We start from the raw sequence: 13,242 nt of genomic DNA, 5'->3' as shown, positions 1-13,242 counted from the left end.
TTCATTCGCTCAGATTTGGCATGGCCTGGACTCTGATTGGATAGTTTCAGACGGGATGACGGAGGCGAGTCTCGAGACTGTTATCTGGGAGGAGTTTGATCCTGTGACTCCTGAGGACATGGACAGGATTTTGGGGAGGCTTAACGTTACCACATGTTTACTGGACCCGTGTCCCTCCTGGTTGGTACTGGCCTCCCGGGAGGTTACACCAGGCTGGTTTCAGGAGATTACCAACGCTTCGCTGGGTGAGGGTGTCTTCCCAGCCGCCCTGAAAGAGGCGGTGGTGAGGCCCCTTCTCAAGAAGCCTTCCCTGGACCCGGCTGTTTTAGCTAATTATCGTCCTGTCTCCAACCTTCACTTCGCGGCGAGTCGAGAGTGTGGTGGCGAGGCAACTTCCTCGATTCCTGGATGAAGCTGTCTATCTAGATCCATGCCAGTCGGGCTTCAGGGTGGGTTACAGCACGGAAATGGCATTGATCGCATTGGTTGATGATCTCTGGAGGGCTCGGGACAGGGGTTGCTCCTCTGTCCTGGTCCTCCTAGACCTCTCAGTGGCTTTTGATACCATCGATCATGGTATCATGCTGCGTTGGCTAGAGGGGTTGGGAGTGGGGGGCACCGTTTTACGGTGGTTCTCCTCCTTCCTCTCTGACCGTATGCAGTCTGTGTTGATGGGAGGGCAGAGGTCAACCTCGAGGTCCCTCACTTGTGGGGTGCCGCAGGGATCGGTTCTCTCGCCCCTCCTGTTTAACATTTATGTGAAGCCGCTGGGCGAGATCATCCGTGGCTTTGGGGTGAAGTGTCAACTGTATGCCGATGACACGCAGTTGTACATTTCAACCCCAGGCCACCCCAAAGATGCCCTTGACGTGATGTCCCATTGCCTGGAGGCTGTGCGGATCTGGATGGGGAGGAACAGGCTCAGACTCAACCCCTCTAAGACTGAGTGGCTGTGGTTTCCGGCGTCCCGATATAGCCAGTTTACACCATTGCTGACTATTGGGGATGAGATCTTACCCCCCTCAGAGAGGGCTCGCAACTTGGGCGTCCTCCTGGATTCACGGCTGTCTTTGGATGATCATATGATGGCCGTGGCCAGGGGGGCTTTTTATCAGGTTCTCCTGATTTCCCAGTTGCGCCCCTTTCTGGATCGGGATGCCTTGCGCACAGTCACTCACGCCCTCGTCACTTCCCGTCTGGACTATTGTAACACTCTCTATATGGGGCTCCCCTTGAGGAGCACCCGGAGGCTCCAACTGGCGCAGAATGCGGCCGCACGAGTAATAATGGGGGCGACCCATCGCTCCCATGTAACACCTCTCTTGCGCGAGCTGCACTGGCTCCCAGTGGTCTTCCGGGTACGCTTCAAGGTGTTGGTTACCACCTTTAAAGCACTCCATGGCTTAGGACCTGGCTATCTACAAGACCACAATCTGTCACCGATTGCCTCCCACCGACCAGTACACTCACACAGAGAGGGCCTCCTCAGGGTACCGTCAGCCAAACAATGTAGACTGGTGACCCCCAGGGGGAGAGCCTTCTCTGTGGGGGCCCCTGCCCTCTGGAATGAATTGCCCCCGGACATACGAAGGATCCCCGACCTCCGTGCCTTCCGTCGTGCAGTGAAGACACTGTTATTCCAGCAAGCTGCTCTGATGGTATAAATGGTTTTAATTTGGTTTTAATGGGGTTTTAAAATTGGTTTTAAATGAGAGTTTTAAATTCGGCCTATGATTTAATTATTTTAATCTGCTTTTAAATTCTATTTTGTACACTGTTTTATTATGGCTGTTCACTGCCCTGAGTCCTTCGGGAGAAGGGCGGTATATAAATTAAATAAAATAAATAAAATAAATTATTTTTATAAATAATTTAAGATGGCAAATAAACCTAATACTCTTCCCATTTCCCCCACAACAACAATACTGTGTTGTGGGTTAGCTGAGAGAAAGTGCCAGACCTAAGGTCACCTAGTTGGCTTTCATGGTTAAGGTGGGACTAGAATTCACAGTCTCCTGGCTTCTAGCCAGGTGCCTTAACCACTAGACCAAACTGGCTATGCCTTCTGTTCAGAAGCTGTGACTGGATCCTTATGAGTGTAAGCTTTCTTGGATTCCCCTGTTCCAATCATAACTTCTCTTCTTACGAAGAAATCCTGTTTCAAGCAACAAGGGCCATTGCAGAATATAGAAGCACTTCACAATAATAGTAGAAAGCACAAGTGGACAATAGTGAATACTAAACAATTGTTTGTGCTCAGCTACTGGTCAAGGTAGGCAATTGCTGATTGGCTGTTTATCCTTTGTAAGCTCTACCATGTTTGTAAACATGCTTGGGCAATAACATTTTGAAATCCATGGCCATGAAAGTAGACTGAATCAATCCCAACTGTGTTTTAAAACATATTCAGAAGAATTCAGTGATAGAAAAACTAATAAGAAGACTGTAAGAAAGAAAGATGGGTAGATGGTGGATGGGTAGATGCATGTGGAAGTGAGCAATGTCCTTCTAGAGTTACAAGCTTGTTAATGATGTAGACCTATCAGACTTGATTAAAATAAAGGTATCAGTTGGTGGCCTCTAAAAATTGACACATTCTCACATGATGTCAGTCTTGCAAAGTACTCCAGACAAGAAACACACCCAGAAGTCTTAGCTTTACATTTATTATAAGGTTACATTACTTTAAGAGAATTTTCCAAGTTTGAAAGTACAATTCTCCTTCGTCTTTATGCTCCAAGAAACTAGGGAGGCTCCATTCTGAGTCATTTAACATAGCTTCATTGCTTCTGTGGGCTCAGCGGCCTCTTATCTCACTGTTGTCTAATCTGCGGCTCTCTCTCCTCTCGTCTCCCAAGGTCACTCCCACATATCATATCCCATGGACTGTTCTTATAGGTCATTGGGTGGCTATTCTGTCACAATAGGGGTGCAAAAATAGGGACGTTCCAAAGAAAGACCACATTGTTTGAAGCTTTTGAGGCAGCAGTATCTGCAAGTTTCACCTAAAAGCACCCACTGGCAACATAATGGATGGAGAGAAAAGTAAAAGAAAAGTAAAATTTTACATTTAGGCAAGAAAAACCAAACGCACAAGTATAGAATAAGGTGGTACCTGGCTCAACAGTAGTAACTGCAAGAAGGATCTTGGAATCCTAGTGGACCAGCACTTGAATATGAGCCAGCAGTGTGCTGTAGCTGCCAAAATAGCCAATGCAGTCCTAAGTTGCATTAAGAGAGGGATAGAATCAAGATCACATGAAGTGTTAATACCACCTTATAATGCCTGGGTAAGGCCACACTTGGAATATTGCATCCAGTTTTGGTCACCACGATGTAAAAAAAGATGTGGAGACTCTAGAAAGAGTACAGAGAAGAACAACAAAGATGATTAGGGACTGGAGGCTAAAACATATGAAGAACAGTTGCAGGACCTGGGTATGTCTAGTTTAATGAAAAGGAGGACTAGGGGTGACATGATAGCAGTGTTCCAATATCTCAGAGGCTGCCACAAAGAAGAGTGGGTGGGGGGAGGTTTCAACCTATTCTCCAAAGCACCTTAAAGCAGGACAAGAAGCAATGGATGGAAACTAATCAAGGAGAGAAGCAACCTAGAACTAAGGAGAAGTTTCCTGACAGTTAGAACAATGAATCAGTGGAACAACTTGCCTCTAGAAGTTGTGGGTGCTCCAACACTGGAGATTTTTAGGAAGAGATTGGACAACCATTTATCTGAAATGGTATAGGGCCGGGATGGCGAACCTATGGCACGGGTGCCACAGGTGGCACGCATAGCCATTTTGGTGGGCACGCGAGCTCATCTCCAGCGCGCATCCACATGCTGGCCAGCTGATTTTTGGGCCTTCTGGGCCTACCAGAAGTAGGGAAACAGGCTGTTTCCTGCCTCCAGAGGGCCTCGGGGGTGAGGGATGGGGAAGGCCCATTTTTGTCTTTCCCCAGCTTCCAGAGCCTTTCTAGGAGTCTGGGGAGGGCGAAAACGGCCTTCTTCCCCCAGAGGCCCTCCAGAAGCCGGAAACGGTCGGACAGGAAGTTGCCAAACGGGCAACTCCTAGAAAGGCTCTGGAGCCTGGTGAGAGAGAAAAACGGACCTACCAGGCCATCGCATGCCAGAAGCAGAGGGAGTGTGGGGAGGGTCGTATGTGCAGGGGCGGGGTGCATAGAATTATGGATGTGGGCATGCACGCATGTGAAAATACCCCACTCCCCACTCCTGGCACACGATGGCAAAAAGGTTAGCCATCACTGGTATAGGGTTTCCTGCTTGAGTACGAGGTTAGACTAGAAGATCTCCAAGGTCCCTTCCAAATCTATTATTCTATTGTTCTGATGGCATCCTGCAGTTTTTTTTTGGGGGGGGGGGAAGGATGCACGGAGAAGCATAGGCAGTGCGGGGCACCGAGGTAGAGGAAGGGTGGAATAACCTGACACAGCAGCCTCACCTCTCCTCCCTCCCTGTCCTGTTCAGAAACTACAGCAGGTTACATGCTCTGACCAGCTGATGTGGCAGAAACTAGTTATAACTAGGTTGCGCTGGTCTGAGGCAGCTCAGTCCGTGTTGTGACTCAGAGACTGCTGGACAAGTCACTACTGAAGCCTGCCAAGAACAGGAATAATGCAGCCCTTTCTGCCAAGAGTAGATTGGGCAATAAATTTGTCTCCCAGCTTCATAAATAATGACTACAGACTGAGCCTCTCATTTTCCTCCTCACTTTTTTAGGTATGTACAGAACACTCTGGGACTATAGCAGAAACCAATTTGTCCCTTTCTGTTATGCATAATTGAAGCCGGGCACAATTTACATATTTTCCCCTCTTTTCCCACATTTATTTCCCTGATGGTAGTTATTTCTGCCCCAAAGAGGCCCACCAAGCAACTTTCTTTTAGCTATTTTAACAAAGTTAAACACTGGCATTTTTTTTTTGCTTTATAAGGATACGGCTAAGTATGTTTTCTTGCATGGGACAATTGCCCCCATTGAGTCTGGGTAAAGACAAACAAGCTGCCATTTGTAGCTGGAATGAGAAAGGATCAACGTTTGCTTCACTGGAGGTAAATAATCCCTGGTCCGTTAACACAAATGGAAGAAAATTTATACATTAGAAAAGCTTGGAAGGTAGTTATGCACTTCTGGGAAGAAGTCAGAAACAAGTTCTCAGGTTGGAGTCGTCACTGTAAGCTAAGAAGGGGAAAGCTGATAATCTTATAATTTTTGAAGTCAAGAGATCTTAAGGTTGTAGCCTTAGCATATTTTGGAAATAAATACTTTAAAGCAGGGGTCTCCAACCTTGGCAACTTTAAGACTTGTGGACTTCAACTCCCAGAACTCTGTGAGTTGAAGTCCACAAGTCTTAAAGTTGCCAAGGTTGGAGACCCCTGCTTTAAATAACTTAAGCTTGGAATTAAAATAAAATAAAATTTAATTTAAATCATTTTGAAACACGTCTTGAAATATTCATGAAACATACAACTTTGAGTGCAATTTTTTTCTAAAAAAATAAATTAAATGGACTTACTAATAAGTAGGTGTGAATCTGATATAGGCTGGAAACAGACAATTTTCTAGAGAGAAAATTGTAATCTGTGTGCAGTAGATAAGGCCAACTTGCAACAGGAAACATTCAATTGGTTTGGTTCATATTTTACTGCGAATTTACTAGATTTGCATTTTCTGAATGTTGTATATAGTAGTATGGTAATATTTGCAATTTCTAAATTTTGCAAGGAGGTTGGTTTTTTTTAAAAAAAAATAGGGGAGTGTACGAACAAAAATGTATTTACATTAGTGAAAAAATGTGACAGAGTGTGCGTGTATATGTTTCTCAAGTAGATTAAACTTTCTTTGCAGTCTTAATATATAAACTAATATGGAAAGAAAATGAAATAAACCATAACAGAAATTGAAAAAAAGCTGATTCAACCATTCCTATTCTATATCTAAAATGTTTTGATGGGTCAACCACAATTTCTTGTTCATTTATACTGTTGGGACTACAGCCACTTGAATTCCATATCCAACATAATTTTATTTTTATTTTTTTTAATTTGATTTATATGCCGCCCTTCTCCAGAGACTCAGGGCGGCTTACAATGCGTTAAGCAATAGCCTTCATACTTTTGTCTATTTTTACAAAGTCATCTTATTGCCCCCACAAACTGGGTTTGTGTAGACTGATAATGATTTATCAATCTACAGAAGTCTTTTGTAAGTTCTCTAATCACTTTTACAGTATCTATAATGGTTTTTCTATGCCACCAGTCCCCTACTTGTCAATAGTTTATGAAATAGGAGATGTTTAGCTTGATCCCCTGACACCAATATTATTGCCAAGAAGCACTGAAGCCACAGAGCTAAAAACAGGACTTGCCTAACCCTGTTGAAACTGGAACAATGTGTTTCAAAGCAACATCACCACTAAAGATGGTGTTGTTTCTTATTGAAGTGTGACTATGCTGTTGATTACATCATCTTTGTTGATTTAAAGAATATTGTGCTAAATCAGAACTTGGGGGACTCAAGGAGGATATGTAATAAAGGAGATTGTTAATATGTTCTAAAAAGAAAAGATGCTTTATGGCCACATTTTGGCAACCTGATGCTCTCTCAGAATTTCCATTGTAGTAATTTGTTTGAAATGGTATAGGATCTCCTGCTTGAGCAGGGGGTTGGGCTAGAAGACCTCTAAGGTCCCTTCCAACTCTGTAATTCCATATTCTGTTACTTACAATGCTACTGGTGCCAAACTTCAGCAAATGCAGAAGACTGGGAAGTGCAAAAATCCTAAAGTCATTCCAATGTCATCCAGCAAAATTTCAAGAACGTATTAAAATATAGCATCGATTAAGATGAACTTTGTGCAGGAAAATAGGGGAAGGCATCATAATGTTCAACAATTTGGACTGATTTCAGATTGTTGTGGTTATGCCAGTTATGAAAGGGAGGTCATATTTTTAATTTTTTCAGACATTTGGATTTGTTTTCCCTTTTGAATTTATTTTAGTGGTTGCATTGCAATTTTTCTATGCTTCTTCACTCAACATACCAAGGATTGTGCTACTAATATTAGGCAACCATGCCTCTAAAATCCAGTTAGGCAATTTGAGGGATGTCCACTCTCTGTAACAACTAAATTTCATGGACCTCGTGAGGTTTGATGGTTTTGGGTTGCCTGTCGGTGATGTGAATAATGATCAAAATCACTTGGATCTAAACACTGGCTTAATTAAAAAGCTCAGTGGATCCATTTGGGCTAACCTCTTCCTTAGATGCAATTATAAAAATATATGCATTGCCCCCACTCTTGGGAAGAAGGGCAATACATGTTTTAAATATATGAATTAGTGTGTCTACAAATATTCAAAATACCTACAACCTTTAACTGACTGCAATGACTGGTAGTAAGACGATAATAGAACCATGAAGAGAATTCTACTTGGGGCAGGTTTAAAGCACTGAATACAGTGGTGGGTTCTCCCGGTTAAGACCGGTTCGCAAAAACCAGTAGTAAAATTGGCGGGAGGCTCCGCCCACTGACCTGGATGTCATCAGGAAGCTTCTGCGCATGCACGAGCGAAGCGAGCGCACCCGTGCAGCCCTGTTGCAAACCGGTAGTAAAGGTAAGTAGAACCCACCCCTGACAGAATACCATGAGAAAAACCTTGAACAAATCCTAAGTATTCCTCCCTTATTTCTTCATACCGCAAATCTTCAAATTGGAGAGGATTTTGATACATCCAACCCTAAGCAATCTTATGATATTTTGTCACTAAAGTATATGGTCAAGTTTTTAAAGCCTTCTGAAAGACCAACAGGGTTTGTGCTTTCTAATCTCTGAAGGGAGAAATTCCACAAAACAGGGGCAACAGCAGAGAAGGCCCATCTTCTGGTCCTTGGGAACTGAAACTCTTTGGCTGGTGGGATCCACAGTATGCCTAATCTGATGGACTGAATTGTACAGAAATATATTCTTGAAAAATCCCTTAGGTAACCTCATTTTTGCCATTATAATAGTTGAAAATTTGAAGATTCCCAAAAATTATTTAGGGGTGTCACAGAGTCCCATGATCTGCAAGCGTTGCATTGCTGACCCATGATATAAAATATATTTTCTACTGCATAGATCTTAAGTTAGAAAGTATTTTATGATTATATTATTTTGTTGTTTGTATGTACACTGAGCGCTTATGCATCAGAGACAAATTCCTTGTATGTCCAATCACACCTGGCAAATAAAGAATATTCTATATTCTATTCTTTCAAATGATTCTCCACTGCAAAATTCTGAATTTTATTTCTCTTTATCTCAAAATGTTCCAGATATAATCAAAGTGATAAAACATTCATACACTCTGTAATAGTACTTGACTGTTACTCCCAACGTTTCCAATATATTTGTCAGGTTGGGAGAAAAATTATTTTTAACGATCAGTTAGAAGGGTAGAAACCAATTGTAGGATATTCAATTCAGTATCAGAATAATGTTCCAAAGACTCTAATGCCTCCCTCTATGAAAAAATTAGAATGATACGGCAAGTGACTTAAAATGGCACTGTAATTTTATTAGCAAATTTTCTTTCTATTGTTCCATTTTTTAAAAATATGAAATCCTCTCTTTGGTTTAAAAAATGTCACCTGAAGCTGCATCAAATAATTAAATATATATATATATCCTGTATATAACAAATTGTGATTGATGAATCAGGTTGTTAGTGGTGAAGGCCCATATTCTAAATCTCTGAAATTTTGAAGTCCTTCGAAAAGCTCAGTGTAAAAGCTACATGTAATCTCTGTCATTCTATCCATCCGGAAGCACATTTTCCAAACTGAGTTTGAAGCATTGTGCGGACCTCCCCTGAATTAAAACTGTATATTGCAATATATGGTAGATGTTGACATTAATTATTAGCTTCAGTCCAGTGGTGAAATCCAAATTTTTTTACTACCAGTTCTGTGGGCGTCGCTTGGTGCGCATGGCAGGGGAAGGATACTGCAAAATCTCCATTCCCACCCCACTCCTGGGGGAAGGATACTGCAAAATCTCCATTCCCATCCCACTCCTGGGGGAGGGATATTGCAAAATCTCCATTCCCACCCCACTCTGGGGCCAGCCAGAGATGGTATTTGCCAGTTCTCCAAACTCCTCAAAATTTCCGCTACCGGTTCTCTGAACTTCTCAAAATTTCCGCTACCAATTCTCCAGAACCTGTCAGAACCTGCTGGATTTCACCCCTGCTTCAGTCTTCTATGATTGCTTCTGAGTTTCTATGTTTGCTGAGAAAGCAGCTCTTCCTACTTAAACATACGGACATTGGCAAATTACTTAAAAGGCTTATTGAAAAATGATGTTAAACCTAATATCCTCCAACCCAACGTAAAATCATAAATAGATAACCTTAATGAATCTTTCCTGCAACCAAGGACAATCATTTGAACGGGTTAATGCAACTTCTCAGGTATTCATGGCTAGGTTGCCCTCAGAGGTTCCAAGTCAGAGCCTACATTGTTCTCAGCACAGGCTCAGTGGTCACCATTCACCAAACCTTTGGAGAAGCCATCAAAAACTAAGCTACCCTTCTCAAGGAAACTCACACAATTCCTAACTTCTCGTTGCAATAAATAGCAGTCCGTTAATTTCAGCTCTGCTTCGCTCATAGAATCTACCAACATTGGCTTCTTTTAGCGCCAGGTTAAGTCAGAGTTTTTTTCAAATGTAGTTTGTTGAGTAAGCCATACTGGCTTCTTTCATAGATAACTTCTAGTCTATAAGGAGTGGATTTGTACATCATTCTTTGTAAATATAATTTTAAAATAAATTGAACACATACTGTTGGGTAATATAATCCGTGTGACCTAGCAGTAACTAGTTGCTCAACTTTGGGAGAAGGGTTGGGCTACTGTAATATATATTATTTATCACAATTCAGAAGTTTTAAAACTTTTATTTTTGTCAGGTGCTGCTTAAAGGCATTTCGAAACAGAGCAGCATCTAAAACACAGTAATAAATATACAAAACTGAATGTTCAACATTTTTTCTACTAAAATATGCTTTAGCACAAGTAGACATCTCCCATTTTTAAATTCAAGGTCATCATTTTTAAATTCAAGGTCATGTTTCCCCTTGTGCCACCCGCACCCTCCAATTACATTACAGATTGAGTGAATCCGACCTCACTCAGTCTACATTACTGAAATTGTTAAACGATGCTGTGACTTGAATTAAATCCCAGGGATTTCAGTGAGTCTGCTCTGAGTAACATCGTTACTCTGGAATTCACTTTATAAATATATACTCACAATATAAAACCTTAGTATTTCCACCCAAAAAGAAAACCATCTTAAAACATAGGCAATATCATTGTCTTTCTTTAAATTTTCAATATGCCACTAGATGGCAAACTTCTGAGGTTAGATTTCGCAATATGTTATGAAGCATTATACACTGATCGTTGTTGTTTCCCCATGCCCTTTGGGTAATTCAAAATATATAAATATATTTTGAGGGTTTTAAGACTGGTGAACATAATTCTTGGTGAACAATCTTTAGGAAATTGATTTATCAAAAAGGGAGCTTTATAGATGCTCAAGATTGCAATTCCAGTATGGAATGGAAGACTCCGAACGGACTATGCTATTATCAGTTCAGATGGAGGTAACTGATATTGAATTTCAGAATATCTAGAAGGTATCGGGGAGGGGCACATGGGATATGTTGTCACTGCGTTCCTATTATTATATCTAGTATAGATACAAAAGTACCTGGGGGGATGTCAGCCTTTCCAAGTTAACCAGACAAGAAATATAACTAGATGAACCAATTCTACTTTATTGTAAGGCTACATTAACAGAATTTTTCAAGTCTGAAAGTACAAGCTTCCCACCATTGCCTTTAGGGCAGATCCATTAGGGCATCTGCTTCTCTTGTCTGAGTACCCAGCATCTCATCCCCTTATTCTCCAATGTCATCCACACAGTCCATTACAGGAGAACACATGATGTAATTATGTTCGTGACATCATCATGATTTGTAATGGGCACCTATGTCTAGAGAGTTTATTATGAATATTCCAGTGTAATTGCCTTTACTTACTATTTGATTTACGTATGAAATTCTTGATCAAGGATGGGACAAAATTCTACTCCAGGTGCATTTTTCATTGTGGAATTTAAGGGAGGCTTCTTTATCCTAGCATCTTCCAGGTAGTTACAGTCCATCGTCAATTATCCATAGGTCTTCTCCAAGACACTATCATCCAAACACTAGCAAGCAATGCCCCCTATCTTAGCAACTTGCATTTGCAACATTCTGTGTGTACATAAAATATGTTTACAACAAAATGTTCAACTGTCCTGCAGATTTTTATCTTTGATTTCTCACGATTTCCGTAATCTGATCAGAAAGTATTTTTCCAAGGAAAACTGATCAATGAAAACAAGGTTGAAGACACATTTAGTTGGTTTTTTTTTTCTTTTAAAATAAAAGAAGCATTCCATGATTTAAAAGAAATCCTAAGAACTCTACTGATTTTAGTCTTGGGAATTACTTTTCTCCCAAAAGTGTAACAGGGATTGTTAAAATGAACAGAGGAAGAAGCCTTAGGGCCTTGGAAAACTAAGACATAGATTTCTTTTTTAGGGACATTTAATCAACCTGGCATGGACTAGAAATTGGCTTCAGGTAGTAAAATAACCCTGAATTTACCTGGGATTTTTTTTTTAAAGTTTGCTTTTAATAACAATTAAAACAACAAATAAATTACATTAATTTCAGGAAACAATGGATTTACCTTCATCTTTGTGTCTGTTGCAGCCAAAGCTGTGGAACACATAGATGTCAGTTTGGGGGTTTCTAGTTTGGTCCATGGTCCACGTGCTGCTTCTTCTTTTGAAATGAGGTGTGTCCTTCATTTGATGTTCAAAGCTAATAGTCAAAGAAAAAGTACTTTTTGTGCAGAAAACTTTTGTGCAGAAAACTTTTACAACCGAAAGCCCATCATTTACTTTTCTAGCAGAGGTTTGCTTGGTTCTCATAATCGAGATCCATAGAGCTCTCAAAACATTCCACCGAATTCTGCAATATTAAATACTTCTTTCTTTTCCTCCTTGCAGACTCTTCGTGAGCAACAACAGCAGTTACAAAGATGTCCTGGGCAAATGTAATTTTACTCCTCTTCGTATTTACTCCTGCCACAATTTTTTTTTCCAGAAGCCCAAAGCAGTTTCTTCTGAATTGAAACTGCAGAAAAACCCACGTTCTAAGACCAGAAAGAAAAACCTGTAGCAGCTTCTGTGAAAAGGAAGCTGCTTTCCTGACAGTTCACACTGGAGAGGCACTTAAGAGAGGCAGGACTCTGGGAGGGGATATGTAAAGTCATCCAGATTAACATAAAGAAGGAATGCAGCCAATGAATAATGTTTCGTTTTTCTTTCGTGGGATTTATTAACAGGAATCTCAGATAGTTGAGTTTCATGTTCCCTACAGATGAGTTGGAAGCAAGATTTTTGTTCAGAAAACAACTGTGCTTTTCTACTCTGAAACTTTTAACAAATCTATAACAGCATGTGTTTCTCTAGTGTCTTCCTTGGATTTACTACAGCAAAATAATTTCTTCAATTGGAAAGGGATGAACTGATCAGTAATGTGCATTTATGTAACCGTAACTGAGAGTGGAAGAATTAAGTTCTCATTAACAAAAAAAAAAAAGAGTAACTTTTTAATCCTTGCGTGTGGTGCTATCAAGATTTTTTTCTGTAGGGAACAAACAAAATGTTAAAAAGTTATGATGTTTATGTACCATAGTTATTTACCAAGCACATCTAAATTATATTAAAGTAACCACAATATTTTTACAATCCCCAAGGCATGTCACAACTTTTGAGCACCCCTAACATTTGGAAATTGAAAGTTGAAAAATGTGACATGCCCTAAGTGTGAATGAAGAAGAACAGGACTAAGTTCAACCTTATTAAAATAAAGTGGCTGGTGGGGAGGTGTTAAGGATTCCCAGGTTTGATTTATTTTCTGCAATTAATCCTGCATGGAGTAGAAACCACTGCCCCCCAGCCCCATGGAGCTGGTATGCAGCCTGGGTTGCCCCTAGACTTTAGTCTCCTGCTCATAGAGCAGGTGTTAGGCATGGCTAGGAGATCCTTTACACAACTCCATCTTTGGCCAACTGTGCACATTCCTGGATTGGGAGGCCCTGCTTGTAGTCGCTCATGTCT

The 13,242-nt window shown here is 40.9% G+C and overlaps 1 protein-coding gene across 1 annotated transcript in view; it reads right to left on the bottom strand.

Moving 5' to 3' along the window:
* RANBP3L (RAN binding protein 3 like) overlaps window positions 1–12,048 on the bottom strand; it is a 43,232-nt gene extending 31,184 nt beyond the window's left edge. Inside the window, exon 1 of the mRNA XM_070934564.1 lies at window positions 11,805–12,048. Coding sequence (XP_070790665.1) covers window positions 11,805–12,048 — 244 coding nt within the window. The remainder of the gene's footprint in view (window positions 1–11,804) is intronic.
* Between the last annotated feature and the right edge of the window lie 1,194 nt (window positions 12,049–13,242).

Source organism: Pituophis catenifer, unplaced genomic scaffold, assembly GCF_029215685.1.
Source record: "Pituophis catenifer annectens isolate HBS135680 unplaced genomic scaffold, rPitCat1.0.hap2 SCAF_2, whole genome shotgun sequence".
Classification (NCBI taxonomy): Eukaryota; Metazoa; Chordata; class Lepidosauria; order Squamata; family Colubridae; genus Pituophis; species Pituophis catenifer.
Note: the sequence above shows the minus strand (reverse complement) of the source record. Positions and strands in the feature narration are given on the sequence as shown.